Source organism: Ranitomeya variabilis, chromosome 3 (assembly GCF_051348905.1).
Source record: "Ranitomeya variabilis isolate aRanVar5 chromosome 3, aRanVar5.hap1, whole genome shotgun sequence".
NCBI classification, from domain to species: Eukaryota; Metazoa; Chordata; class Amphibia; order Anura; family Dendrobatidae; genus Ranitomeya; species Ranitomeya variabilis.
The window spans coordinates 313,567,075-313,580,771 of record NC_135234.1 but is presented as its reverse complement, the minus strand read 5'-3'; the positions used below and the strand labels follow the sequence as shown (position 1 = coordinate 313,580,771).

General features: G+C 43.3%; 1 protein-coding gene across 2 annotated transcripts in view; it reads left to right on the top strand.

Annotated features, from left to right (window-relative positions):
- MED18 (mediator complex subunit 18) overlaps positions 1-11,765 on the top strand; it is a 40,456-nt gene extending 28,691 nt beyond the window's left edge. For both annotated transcript variants that reach the window (XM_077295659.1, XM_077295660.1), the window contains one exon: positions 9,089-11,765. In XM_077295659.1, the coding sequence (XP_077151774.1) occupies positions 9,089-9,642 (554 nt within the window). In that variant the 3' untranslated portion in view covers positions 9,643-11,765. The remainder of the gene's footprint in view (positions 1-9,088) is intronic.
- The last annotated feature ends 1,932 nt before the right edge of the window (positions 11,766-13,697 follow it).

Here is a 13,697-nt window from a genome sequence, read left to right as displayed (position 1 = left end):
TTTTAATATTTTTTTTACAGGTGACACTGGCTTTGGGCATCAAGGTGATGGTGAGTATGTACTCTGTTTAATGTACTGTATGTATGTTGTATGTATGTACTGTATGTATGTTATGTATGTTGCATGTCGCGTGGTGCATGTTATATGTTGCATGGTGCATGTCGTATGTTGCATGTTGTATGGTGCATGTACTGTATGTGTGTAATGTATGATGTATGTACTTTAGATGTATGGGCTTTTTTTTTTTTTTTTACATTCAACACATTAGCCGGATGATGGGACTACTACTGTCCCATCATTGGCTAATGTGTCATTCACTGTCACTGTAGCAGGCATAGCCCCATGGGACTTGTAGTCACAGAGACACACCAATGAGACAGAAACACACACCTCCGTCCGAAGCAGACCCACCGCACAGCCCTGCAGAGCCCCCGCACACTCCAGCACCTTCTGCAGACCCACGGCGCAGGAACCCCCCACCGCCGGCTGATTCACCGCACAGACCGCCGCCGCACAAGCTGCAAGTCCCAGCACATGATCACGCACAGCAGACAACAGCCCCGCCCGCAGACCCCAGCCCCGCCCACAGCCCAGTCACTCTTGATGATGAGTGACCGCTGTCTGTGGAGACTGGGTCACGTCTGCTCATGACGTAACGTCAATTTCCAGAGTCTGGAAATTGACGTGACATCGGCGGAAATTAGTGGCGGCTGCAGCCTGGGGGTCACGTGACCCGGACTCAGCCGCCGGCATAGCGCAGCTCACAGGCGAAAACGGCAAAAGAAGGTATTTAGAAAATTCATTAGGGGCACCGGGGGGATACATTGGGGGGGTTAATTGAAAGTAGTGGACAACCCCTTTAACATGCGTAAAAATACTTTTTAAAAAAAATCCTGAATAAAGAACAAAAAAAACATATTGTTCCGATAAATACATTTCTTTATGTAAAGAAACAAAACAATAAAAGTGCACATATTTAGTATCGCCGCGTCCGTAACGACCCGACCTATAAAACTGTCCCACTAGTTACCCCCTTCAATGAACACCGTAAAAATAAAAAAAGGCAAAAAACAATCCTTTATCGCCATACCGCTGAACAAAAACTGGAATAACACGCAATCAAAAAGACGGATATAAATAAACATGGTACTGCTGAAAACGTCATCTTGTCTTGCAAAAAACGAGCCGCTATACAGCGTCATCAGCAAAAAAATAAAAAAGTTGTAGCCCTCAGAATAAATCGATGCAAAAATAATTATTTTTTATATAAAATAGTTTTTATTGTATAAAAGTGGCAAAACATAAAAAATAATATAAATGATGAGGTATCGCTGTAATCGTACTGACCCGAAGAATAAAACTGCTTTATCAATTTTACCAAACGTGGAACGGAAAAAACGCCTCACCCCAAAAAAATTCATGAATTGCTGTTTTTTTTTTTTTTTCTTTCTGCCTCCCAAAAATCGTAATAAAAGTGTCATGTGCCCGAAAATGGTACCTATAAAAATGTCAACTCGACCCTCAAAAAACAAGACCTCACATGACTCTGTGGGCCAAAATATGGAAAAATTTAGCTCTCAAAATGTGGTGATGCAAAAACTACTTTTTGCAATAGAAAGCGTCTTTTAGCGTGTGACAGCTGCCAAACTTAAAAACCCGCTATAAATAGTAAATCAAACCCCCTTATCACCCCCTTAGTGAAAAATAATAATAAAAAAAAATGATTTATTTCTATTTTCCCATTGGGGTAAGGCTTCTTTTAGGGTATGTGTCCACGGTCCGAATTACATCCAGATTAGCTGCGGATTGAACGCTGTGTACAACCGCAGCATCCAGATGTTACAGCATAGTGGAGGGGATTTTATGAAATCCTGTCTCCACTATGCTTGCGAACACGCACCCGGCAGCCCTGCGTTTACAGACATGTGACTCGTCTTTTTAGAACGCAGCATGTCTGTTTACCTTGCAGCAACACTCCGTCGCCGCAAGGTAAATAACAGGGTCCTACTGTATAGGTTGCGGCAATTCCGGATGTGTGCAGTGAATAGATCCGGAATCACCGCTCATACAGAAGGGGGTGGCGCTTTGGGCGGAGCGGGGTTTCCGCTTCGTCCAAAGCACCGACAGTCCGGACTGTGGACACGCACCCTTACACATACCGTTGTTTTGCGGCCCATTTTTGCAGCCCCAGTAGATTTCTATGGGGCCGCAAAAACAGGCCGCAATAATTTCACGGTGCACCGTGAGGGCCGTATTTACGTCCGTGAAAAAAGATCGAGCCTGCTCAATCTTTTTCCCGGCTTACGGACACAGCCCCCATTGAAAATCAATGGGGCTGCAAAAACAACGGAAGGCCCAAAATAAAACCCGGTATGTGTAAAAGAAGCCTTAGGCTATGTGCACACGTAGCAGAATTGCCGCGGAAATTTCCGCGGCAATTCTGCGCCTCCTGCCGCGGGTATATCGCATGCAGAATTTGCATGCATATACCCGCAGAAAACTAGCGTTTTGCAAGCATAATTAGCTTGCAGAATGCTAGCGTTTCCCAAGCAATCTGTAGCATCGCTTGGAAAACTGTTTGACAGGTTGGTCACACTTGTCAAACATAGTGTTTGACAAGTGTGACCAACTTTTTACTATAGATGCAGCCTATGCAGCATCTATAGTAAAAGGTAGAATGTTAAAAATAATTAAAAAAATAAAAAAAAAAGGTTATACTCACCTCAGCGGCTTCCGTACCTAATGCTGTGTGTTCAGGACCTTCCATTGACATAGCGGTCACGTGACCCGCGGTCATGTGACCGTGACGTCATCGCAGGTCCTTCACACACACCACAGAAGCCGTTGAGGAGGTTAGGCCGCCCGAAGGTGAGTATATCGCTATTTTTTATTTTAATTCTTTTTTTTTACCACTTATATGGTGCCCAGTCCGTGGAGGAGAGTCTCCTCTCCTCCACCCTGGGTACCAACCGCACTTGATCTGCTTACTTCCCGCATGGTGTGCACAGCCCCGTGCGGGAAGTAAGCAGATCAATGCACTCCTATGTGTGCAGAATCGCCCGATTCCGCAATTTTAATGAACATGCTGCGTTTTTTTCTGGATTGCGATTCCGCTCAGGAAAAAAATGCAGCATGTGCACAAAAAATGCGGATTGCATTCTGTTACATAGGATGCTTAATGTTAGCGTTTTTTTCGCGGTTTTATAGCGTTTTTATAGCGAAAAACCGCGCAAAAAATCTGCTACGTGTGCACACAGCCTTAGGGTTAGAGCTAAAGTTAGGGTTGGGGCTAAAGCTAGGGTTAGGGTTTGGATTACGTTTACGGTTGGGATTAGGGTTAGGAGTGTGTCAGGGTTAGAGGTGTGGTTAGGGTTAGGGGTGTGTTGGGGTAGGCGTGTGATTATGGGCGTGTTCGGGTTACGGTTAGAGTTAAAATTGGGGGGTTTCCACTGTTTAGGCACATCAGGGGCTCTCCAAATGCGACATGGCGTCCGATCTCAATTGCAGCCAGTTCTGTTGTCGTGCGCCCAAACAGGGGTTTACCCCCACATATGGGGTATCAGCGTACTCAGGACAAATTGCACAACAACTTTTGGGGTCCAATTTCTCCTTGGGAAAATAACAATTTGGGGGCTAAAAAAATCATTTTTGTGGAAAAAAAAATAATTTATTTTCATGGCTCTGCGTTAGAAACTGTAGTAAACACTTAGGGGTTTAAAGTTCTCACAACACATCTAGATAAGTTCCTTGGGGGGGTCTAGTTTCCAATATGGGGTCACTTATGGGAGTTTCTACTGTTTAGGTACATCAGGGGCTCTGCAAACACAACATGACGCCTGCAGACCATTCCATCTACCGTATATACTCGAGTATAAGCTGAGAATGTCAGCCCATTTTTTAGGCTGAAATTGCCCCTCTCTGCTTATACTCTAGTCATACCCAGGGGTCGGCAGGGGAGGGGGAGCAGAAGCTGTCTAATAATACTCACCTGCTCCCTGCACATCCCTGGTTCTCCGGGTGCCGGAAGCTCCTTCTTGTAGTGAGCGGTCACATGGTACCACTCATTACAGTAATGAATATGGACCCCACTCCACTCCCATAGGGGTGGAGCCGCATATTCATTACTATAATGAATGGTACCATGTGACCACTCACTACAGGAAGAATCTGCCGGCACCGGAGAACCAGGGACAGCACGGCACCAGGAGCAGGTGAGAATAACACTGCGCGATATTCACCTGTTCCCCGTTCCACCAACGGCCGCCGCTCCGTCTTCTGCGTCCTCTGCAGTGACGCTCAGGTCAGAGGGCGCAGTGACGTGATTAGTGTGCTCGCCGCCCTCTGCCTGAACAGTCCGTGCAGAGGACGCGGAAGACACAGCGGCGCCGACGGTGGAACGCAGACCGATGAATATAGCAAGTGCCGGGGGCCTGAGAGGTGAGTATGTGATTTATTTATTTATTTATTTTAATCGCAGCAACAGCATATGGGGCAAATGTCTGTATGGAGCATCTTATGGGGCCATGTGCAGCATTATATGGGGCAAATATCTGTATGGGGCCATGTACAGTATTATATGGGGCAAATATCTGTATGGAGCATCTTATGGGGCCATGTGCAGCATTATATGGGGCAAATATTTGTTTCGGGCCATGTGCAGCATTATATGGGGCAAATGTCTGTATGGAGTATCTTATGGGGCCATGTGCAGCATTATATTTGGCAAATGTCTGTATGGAGTATCTTATGGGGCCATGTGCAGCATTATATGGGGCAAATATCTCTATGGGGCCATGTACAGCATTATATGGGGCAAATATCTATGGGGCCATAACGTTTGTGCAGCATTATATGGGGCAAATATCTCTATGGAGCATCTTATGGGGCCATAATCAGCATTTGTGGAGCATTATACGAGGCAAATGTGTCTATGGTACATCTTATGGGGCCATAATCAACATTTGTGCAGCATTATGTGGGGCATATTTTAATATGGAACATCTTATAGGGCCCATCATGAACTGTATGGAGCATTATATAGGGCTCCTGATTCAATATGGATATTCAAAAACACTTAACCTACTGATGTCTCAATTAATTTTACTTTTATTGGTATCTTTTTTTATTTTTGAAATTTACCAGTAGCTGCTGCATTTTCTACCCTAGGCTTATACTCGAGTCATTAAGTTTTCCCAGTTTTTTGTGTCAAAATTAGGGGTCTCGGCTTATACTCGAGTATATACGGTAAGTCTGTATTCCAAACGGCTCTCCTTCCCTTCCGAGCTCTGCCATGCGCCGAATCGGTGGTTCCCCCCAACATATGGGGTATTAGCGTACTCAGGACAAATTGTACAACAACTTTTGGGGTCCAATTTCTCCTATTGCCCTTGGGAAAATAAAAAATTGGGGGCGAAAAGATCATTTTTGTGAAAAAATATGATTTTTTTTATTTTTCCGGCTCTACATTATAAACTTCTGTGAAAGACTTGGGGGCTGAAAGTGTTCATCGCACATCTAGATAAGTTCCTTAGGGGGTCTACTTTCCAAAATGGTGTCAATTGTTGGGGGTTTCCACTGTTTAGGCACATTAGAGGCTCACCAAACGCGACATGGCGTCCTATCTCAATTCCAGCCAATTTTGCATTGAAAAGTCAAACGGCGCTCCTTCCCTTCCGAGCTCTGCCATGCGCCCAAACCGTGGTTCCCCCCCACATATGGGGTATCTGTGTACACAGGGCAAATTATACAACCACTTTTGGGGTCCAATTTCTCCTGTTACCTTTGGTGAAATAAAACAAATTGGATCTGAAGTAATTTTTTTGTGAAAAAAAAGTTAAATGTTCAATTCTTTTTTAAAACATTCCAAAAATTCCTGTGAAGCACCTGAATGGTTAAAAACTTCTTGAATGTGGTTTTGAGCTCCTTGAGGGGTGCAGTTTTTAGAATGATGTCACTTTTGTGTATTTTCCATCATATAGACCCCTAAAAGTGACTTCACATGTGATGTGGTGCCCAAAATAAAATTGGTGTTGTAAAAATGAGAAATCGCTGGTCAACTTTTAACCCATATAACTTCCTAACAAAAAAAAATGTTGGTTCCAAAATTGTGCTGATGTAAAGTAGACATGTGGGAAATGTTACTTATTAAGCATTTTGTGTGACATATCTCTGTGATTTAAGGGCATGAAAATTCAAAGTTGGAAAATTGCAACATTTTTGCCAAATTTCCATTTTTTCACAAATAAACGCAAGGAATGTCGAGGAACTTTTACCCCTAACATGAAGTACAATATATCACGAGAAAACAGTGTCAGAATCATCAGGATCCATGAAAGCGTTCCAGAATTATAACCTCATAAAGGGACAGTGGTCAGAATTGTAAAAATTGGCCCGGTCATTAACATGCAGACCACCCTTGGTGGTTAAGGGGTTAAATATGAGCTGCAGTTCTAGGCTATGTGCACACGTTGTGGAAATTGCTGCGGATCTGCAGCTGCTGGTCCACAGCAGGTTCCCATGAGTTTACAGTACAATGTAAACCTATGGGAAACCGAAAACGCTGTGCACATGCTGCGGAAAAAAACGCACAGAAACGCAGCGGTTTACATTCTGCAGTATGTTAATTCTTTGCGTGGAATCCGCAGCGGTTTTACACCTGCTCCATAATAGAAAACCGCAGTGGAATCCGCACAAAAACCGCGGTAAATCCGCAGGAAAAACGCAGTGTTTTTGCCCTTTTATCTTTATATTCATTTTTGCTTATTATATACAGTACAGACCAAAAGTTTGGACACACCTTCTCATTTAAAGATTTTTCTGTATTTTCATGACTATGAAAATTGTACATTCACACTGAAGGCATCAAAACTATGAAGTACCACATGTGGAATTATATACTTAACAAAAAAGTGTGAAACAACTGAAATTATGTCTTACTAGACTGTGGCCCGATTCTAACGCATCGGGTATTCTAGAATATGCATGTCCCCGTAGTATATGGACAATGATGATTCCAGAATTCGCGGCAGACTGTGCCCGTCGCTGATTGGTCGAGGCAACCTTTATGACATCGTCGCCATGCTGTGCCCGTCGCTGATTGGTCGAGGCCCAGGTGGCCTCGACCAATCAGAGATGCGGGATTTCCAGGACAGACAGACAGACAGACGGAAAAACCCTTAGACAATTATATATATATAGATATTCTAGGTTCTTCAAAGTAGTCAGTCACCTTTTGCTTTAATGACTGCTTTGCACACTCTTGGCATTCTCTTGATGAGCTTCAAGAGGTAGTCACCGGGAATGGTCTTCAATTCACAGGTGTGCCCTGTCAGGTTTAATAAGTGGGATTTCGTGCCTTATAAATGGGGTTGGGACCATCAGTTGTGTTGTGCAGAAGTCTGGTGGATACACAGCTGATAGTCCTACTGAATAGACTGTTAGAATTTGTATTATGGCAAGAAAAAAGCAGCTAAGTAAAGAGAAACGAGTGGCCATCATTACTTTAAGAAATGAAGGTCAGTCAGTCCGAAAAATTGGGAAAACTTTGAAAGTGTCCCCAAGTGCAGTGGCAAAAACCATCAAGCGCTACAAAGAAATTGGCTCACATGAGGACTGCCCAAGGAAAGGAAGACCAAGAGTCACCTCTGCTTCTGAGGATAAGTTTATCCGAGTCACCAGCCTCAGAAATCGCAGGTTAACAGCAGCTCAGATTAGAGACCAGGTCAATGCCATACAGAGTTCTAGCAGCAGACACATCTCTACAACAACTGTTAAGAGGAGACTTTGAGCAGGAGGCCTTCAGGGTGAAATAGCTGCTAGGAAACCACTGCTAAGGACAGGCAACAAGCAGAAGAAACTTGTTTGGGCTAAAGTACACAAGGAATGGACATTATACCAGTGGAAAACTGTGCTTTGGTCTGATGAGTCCAAATTTGAGATCTTTGGTTCCAACCACCGTGTCTTTGTGCGAAGCAGAAAAGGTGAACGGATGGACTCTACATGCCTGGTTCCCACCGTGAAGCATGGAGGAGGAGGTGTGATGGTGTGGGGGTGCTTTGCTGGTGACACTGTTGGGGATTTATTCAAAATGGAAGGCTGAACCAGCATGGCTACCACAGCATCTTGCAGCGGCATGCTATTTGATCCGGTTTGCTTTTAGTTGGACCATCATTTATTTTTCAACAGGACAATGACCCCAAACACACCTCCAGGCTGTGTAAGGGCTATTTGACCAAGAAGGAGAGTGATGGGGTGCTACGCCAGATTACCTGGCTTCCACTGTCACCAGACTTGAACCCAATCGAGATGGTTTGGGGTGAGCTGGACCGCAGAGTGAAGGCAAAAGGGCCAACAAGTGCTAAGCATCTCTGGGAACTCCTTCCAGATTGTTGGAAGACCATTCCTGGTAACTACCTCTTGAAGCTCATCAAGAGAATGCCAAGAGTGTGCAAAGCAGTCATCACAGCAAAAGGTGGCTACTTTGAAGAACCTAGAATATAAGACATAGTTTCAGTTGTTTCACGCTTTTTTGTTAAGTATATAATTCCACATGTGTTAATTCATAGTTTTGATGCCTTCAGTGTGAATGTACAATTTTCATAGTCATAAAAATACAGAAAAATCTTTAAATGAGAAGGTGTGTCCAAACTTTTGGTCTGTACTGTATATATAATTTATATATTTTCACTGCAGCGGCATTATTTGATGTGGTGCTATTTTCTGCCCTCCCATCCACTATAATGCACGTGGTTCCTGTGTGTTACGCCTGTGAAATCAATCAGTTATTCTACTTTGGCTGTGAATTTTTGTTGTTTTTATTTTGTTTGCTTTATATGTAATTTTGAATAAATTATGATTCTGATTTTATTTGGGACTTTTAGTGTACTCTGGTCTCAGCGGTTTTGCAGACAAGACACTACTAATGTCAATTGTTCAAATGCATTTCTGTGAACTACACTACACTATTTTTTTTTTTCATTAAAATTACCCTAACTAGCAATAATGCAAGTGTGAATAAAGCCAAATAAGTTTTCTCCTTTATCACTGATATCATCCTATTTCAAAGTCATTCTTCAGTTTTTCTCTTTAGGCAGTATACTAGACCAAGGACTAGAGAGCCTCCTTCACCGCTTACGTGGATTATGTGACAACATGGAACCAGAGACATTTGCGGATCATGAAAGTGTATATTTACTAAAAGGCCAGCAGGCGAGCCCCTTTGTACTTCGTGCCCGTCGACCACTTGACCGTCCAGGAGCACCGTGGCACCTTCGTTATCTTGGCCAACCAGAGGCTGGAGACCGAAGCCGACACACATTAGTTAGGAACTGTGTTGACATTTCTACCTCAGAAGTCTTACCTGAATTTCTTCAAGAGATGGGCTTTCGAATGGATCATGAATTTATAGCAAGAGGACACTTGTTTCGCAAGGGAGTTATGAAAATTGCAGTCTACAAAGTGTGTCGTGTTTTGGTGGCAGGAACAGCTGAAGGTGCTGAGCCACTGTCCCTTTCTTATTTGGTAGAACTCAGCGTAGTGGCACCTGCTGGCCAGGATAGTGTCTCTGATGAAGTCAGAAGTTTCGCTGAACAGCTTAGACCATTGGTGCAGCTAGAAAAAATAGATCCGAAACGTCTAATGTGAAAAGTTAATTTCATTCTGTTTAAGACTGTGTTTTGTGTTCTGTTCAGTGGCTTTTTCAAGGCTTACATCCAAACCCCTAAAAAAGGATTCCAGCATATGTGCCGACAGGGCCATTGAAAGTAACAATGCAGATGGAGTCACCGTGTGCTCTGTCATACATCATTTTCAGCCACATACGCCTATTGGAGGCGGACAGCCAGATATAGTAGTTGTCAACCTCAACTAGGTATATGTGCAGCTGAAAATGATGCATAAAAGCACACTTTGACTCCGTCATGACTGCATCATTACTTTCAATGGCCCTGTCGGCGCATATGCCGGAATCCTAATTTATGAGGGTTCAGACATAATCCCTGATGGAACCACCAAAATTAGGGTAAAATATCATGTTAGCCTTGCCTTATAGAAAAAAAACATAAAGGGGCCACAATCACACAGTTCAGTTTTCTCTTTTAAATGTATGAATCTTTATTACTAGCGTTTGTACCAATATTCATAATTTATGAATGAATAGAGAGCTGTGCGTGCATGGCCATCTCTTCATGACGTGTGATGGACCATGGTTCTCAAGATAAGGGTTCACACTCATCAGCGTAAATAAAATCGCTCCGATGTTGTTCCTGAAAATAGGACGAGTGCCATGCAAGTACAATGCGATTTTTCTCGCCTAGCATCCGTATGACATGTTAAAAATGCATTATATAAGGATTGCATACACACCAGCTTTTACATACTGTATCTGTCATTTCAAGCTAGTTTACTAACTAACTAAACAATTTTATATACATATATATGTCATTGAGCTACATAATCATTGCAATGCATGTTTAGCTTACTGTACATTTTTTTTTAATTATTAGCTAATTACAAGAAAAAAATGTAGTGGGGTTCCCCTAACTTTTCTTAACCAGCTGAGGGAAAGCTGACAGCTAGGGGCTGATGTTTATGGTCTGGAAAGGGGGTAATAAACATGAAGCTTCACAGGCTATTAGTATCAGCCCACAGCTCTCTACTTGGCCTTTACTGGTTGTTAACAAGGGGTGACCCCCCAAAAAATTACATGAAGTCCCAATAATCATCAAAGGCTAGGCAGACAGCTGCAGGCTGATATTAAGAGCCTAGGAAAGGGTCATGGATATGACTAATAACAGACTAATAACACCAGCCTTAAGCTGGAAGTGGAACATCCATTGGATGCGCCAATTCTAGCGCTTGGCCTCCGCTGTTCCCACTTACCCTGGTGCGTTGGCAAGTGGGGGTAATAGTATTAGGGTTGATGTCAGCTGACATCAAATAGTTAGTTATGGAGAGGCTGTAAGACACACCCATTACTAACCCCAAAGTCAAATGTAATAGATACACAGAGAAAAACCTTTAATTGAAAGAAACACACACAGTCCTTTATTTGAAATAAAAACTCCGACTCTCTTTTAACCATTTATTAATGTAAAAATAATAAAATGCCATATTCCTCACCTGTCTGCAGATAATCCCTATGTCCAACTCTGCTACATCCGAATGGTTTGTTGAGCGGTGGCATGATGCAACTACTCAGCATGCCACTTGGAACACACTGAGACTGGAGCGTGATTACACTCCTGCAGTATCTAGCGCTGACTTGAGTAAGGTCACCAGAGTTCATAGCTGATGAACCCAGGTCACCTTACTTCTGTCACTGCTACCATCGTGAAAAAAATACGATTGTACTCTGATTAATATTAGTCAATGATTCTTTGTTCCTCTATGATTTTTTTTTTCTCAGCTCGGATCTGACCGAGAAAAAAATAGCAGCATGCGGCAAATGGCTTTGTATATTGGAATTTTTTTTTTTTTAATCTGATTGCACTCGTCTGTTTTAAACGCAGATGAGTATGAGTCCTTAATCTGGGTCCCAGAGTTGGGTCTCTCCTCTACTAGATATTTATTCCACTTCCTGTGGATATACCATTAATATTTGGAATGAGACCACACCTCTAGGCAAAGATAATAAATACTATTACTTTTCAATTGAGTATTTCTTTGCTTTTGACAAATGATATCCATTTTTTTTTATTATGTTTTCTTGGATCTTTATTCTATTGTTGTGTAAACATTTTTATTAAATCAGTGTTTTGTATACCATTTATCTATATAGTTTACTTTTCTTGGGCAAGATTCATTGAGCTTTAAAAGTATTATCTAGTAATGTGAATCTATGGAGCTGATTTCAGGGAGTTTCTACTGTTGGTGGTCCTATTCACAGCTGGTACCAGTAAATGATAATGACTTTCATTTATAAAGCGCCAACATATTCTGCAGTAGTTTTACAATTCAGAGCGGACATGAGAAGATAAAATCAGCTATTACAGTCTAACAAATTAAAGGGAATCTATCACCCCAAAATTGGCCTATAAGCTAAGGGTACTGTCACACAGTACCATTTTGATCGCTACGACGGTACGATTCGTGACGTTCTAGCGATATCGTTACGATATCGCAGTGTCTGACACGCAGCAGCGATCAGGGATCCTGCTGAGAATCGTACGTCGTAGCAGATCGTATGGAACTTTCTTTCGTCGCTTGATCACCCGCTGTCATCGCTGGATCATTGTGTGTGACAGCGATCCAGCGATGTGTTCGCTTGTAACCAGGGTAAACATCGGGTAACTAAGCGCAGGGCCGCGCTTAGTAACCCGATGTTTACCGTGGTTACCAGCGTAAACGTAAAAAAAACAAACAGTACATACTCACATTCCGGTGTCTGTCCTCCGGCGTCTCAGCTTCTCTGCAGTGTGAGCGCCGGCCAGCCAGAAAGCGAGCACAGCGGTGACGTCTGACGTCACCGCTCTGCTTTCCGGCCGCTGTGCTTACACAGTGGAGAGAAGCAGAACGCCGGGGACAGACACCGGAATGTAAGTATGTACTGTTTGTTTTTTTTACGTTTACGCTGGTAACCACGGTAAACATCGGGTTACTAAGCGCGGCCCTGCGCTTAGTTACCCGATGTTTACCCTGGTTACCGGGGACTTCTGCATCGCTCCAGCGCCGTGATTGCAACGTGTGACCGCAGTCTACGACGCTGGAGCGATAATCATACGATCGCTGCGACGTCACGGATCGTGCCGTCGTAGCGATTAAAATGGTACTGTGTGACAGTACCCTAAGGCCACCGGCATCGGGCTTATCTACAGCATTCTGCAATGCTGTAGATAAACCCCCGATGTCACCTGCAAGATAAGAAAAACAAGTTAGATTATACTCACCCAGGGGCGGTCCCGTGTGGTCTGGTCCGGTCCGATGGGCGTCGCGGTCCAGGTCCGGCACCTCCCATCTTAATGCGATAATGTCCTTTTCTTATCTTCCTGCCGCGGCTCTGGCGTACTTTGTCTGCCCTGTTGAGGGGCAGAGCAAAGTACTGCAGTGCGCAGGTGCCGGGAAAGGTCAGAGAGGCCCGGCGCCTGCGCACTGCAGTACTTTACAGCATATTACAGAATGCTGTAGATAAGCCCCTGATGCCGGTGGGCTTGGCTTATAGGCCAATTTTGGGGTGACAGATTCCTTTTAACAATTCAGCCAAGAGGTTTGAGGGTCCTGTTCACAAGACCTTGTAGCCCATGCGAAAATGGGGATGAATCTCTGGTTTGTCCATTTTTCGATAATGACATTTAAATCCGTGGATGATCAGTCATTTTAGTGAAAACCTGCAGCACTGGAAGACCTAAAATGATATTTTGAAGGTGAAAGCCCCCACAAGATTTGGTCACTTATAAGAAAAAAAATAAATAAATAAACAGGTCACACTTTTATTGAGTGCTATGCTATGTTTCTTTTTTTCCCCTCACAGTTTTTTGTAGATATTTGTGATTTTTATAGAGCAAGGGTTAGAAAAGAGAAAAAGAATAGGTCACGCATAGGGGATGAGCATGAAAATGAAGGTATCCAGCTCCGGAAATAAAATCAAAAGTCTTTATTTGGACAAATTTAAAAAGTAACCTGCTTGACAAACCAGTGCATACAGGGGGAAGGAATGTCTTGAATAACTGGACGCGTTTCGAACACGTGTAGTGTTCTTAGTC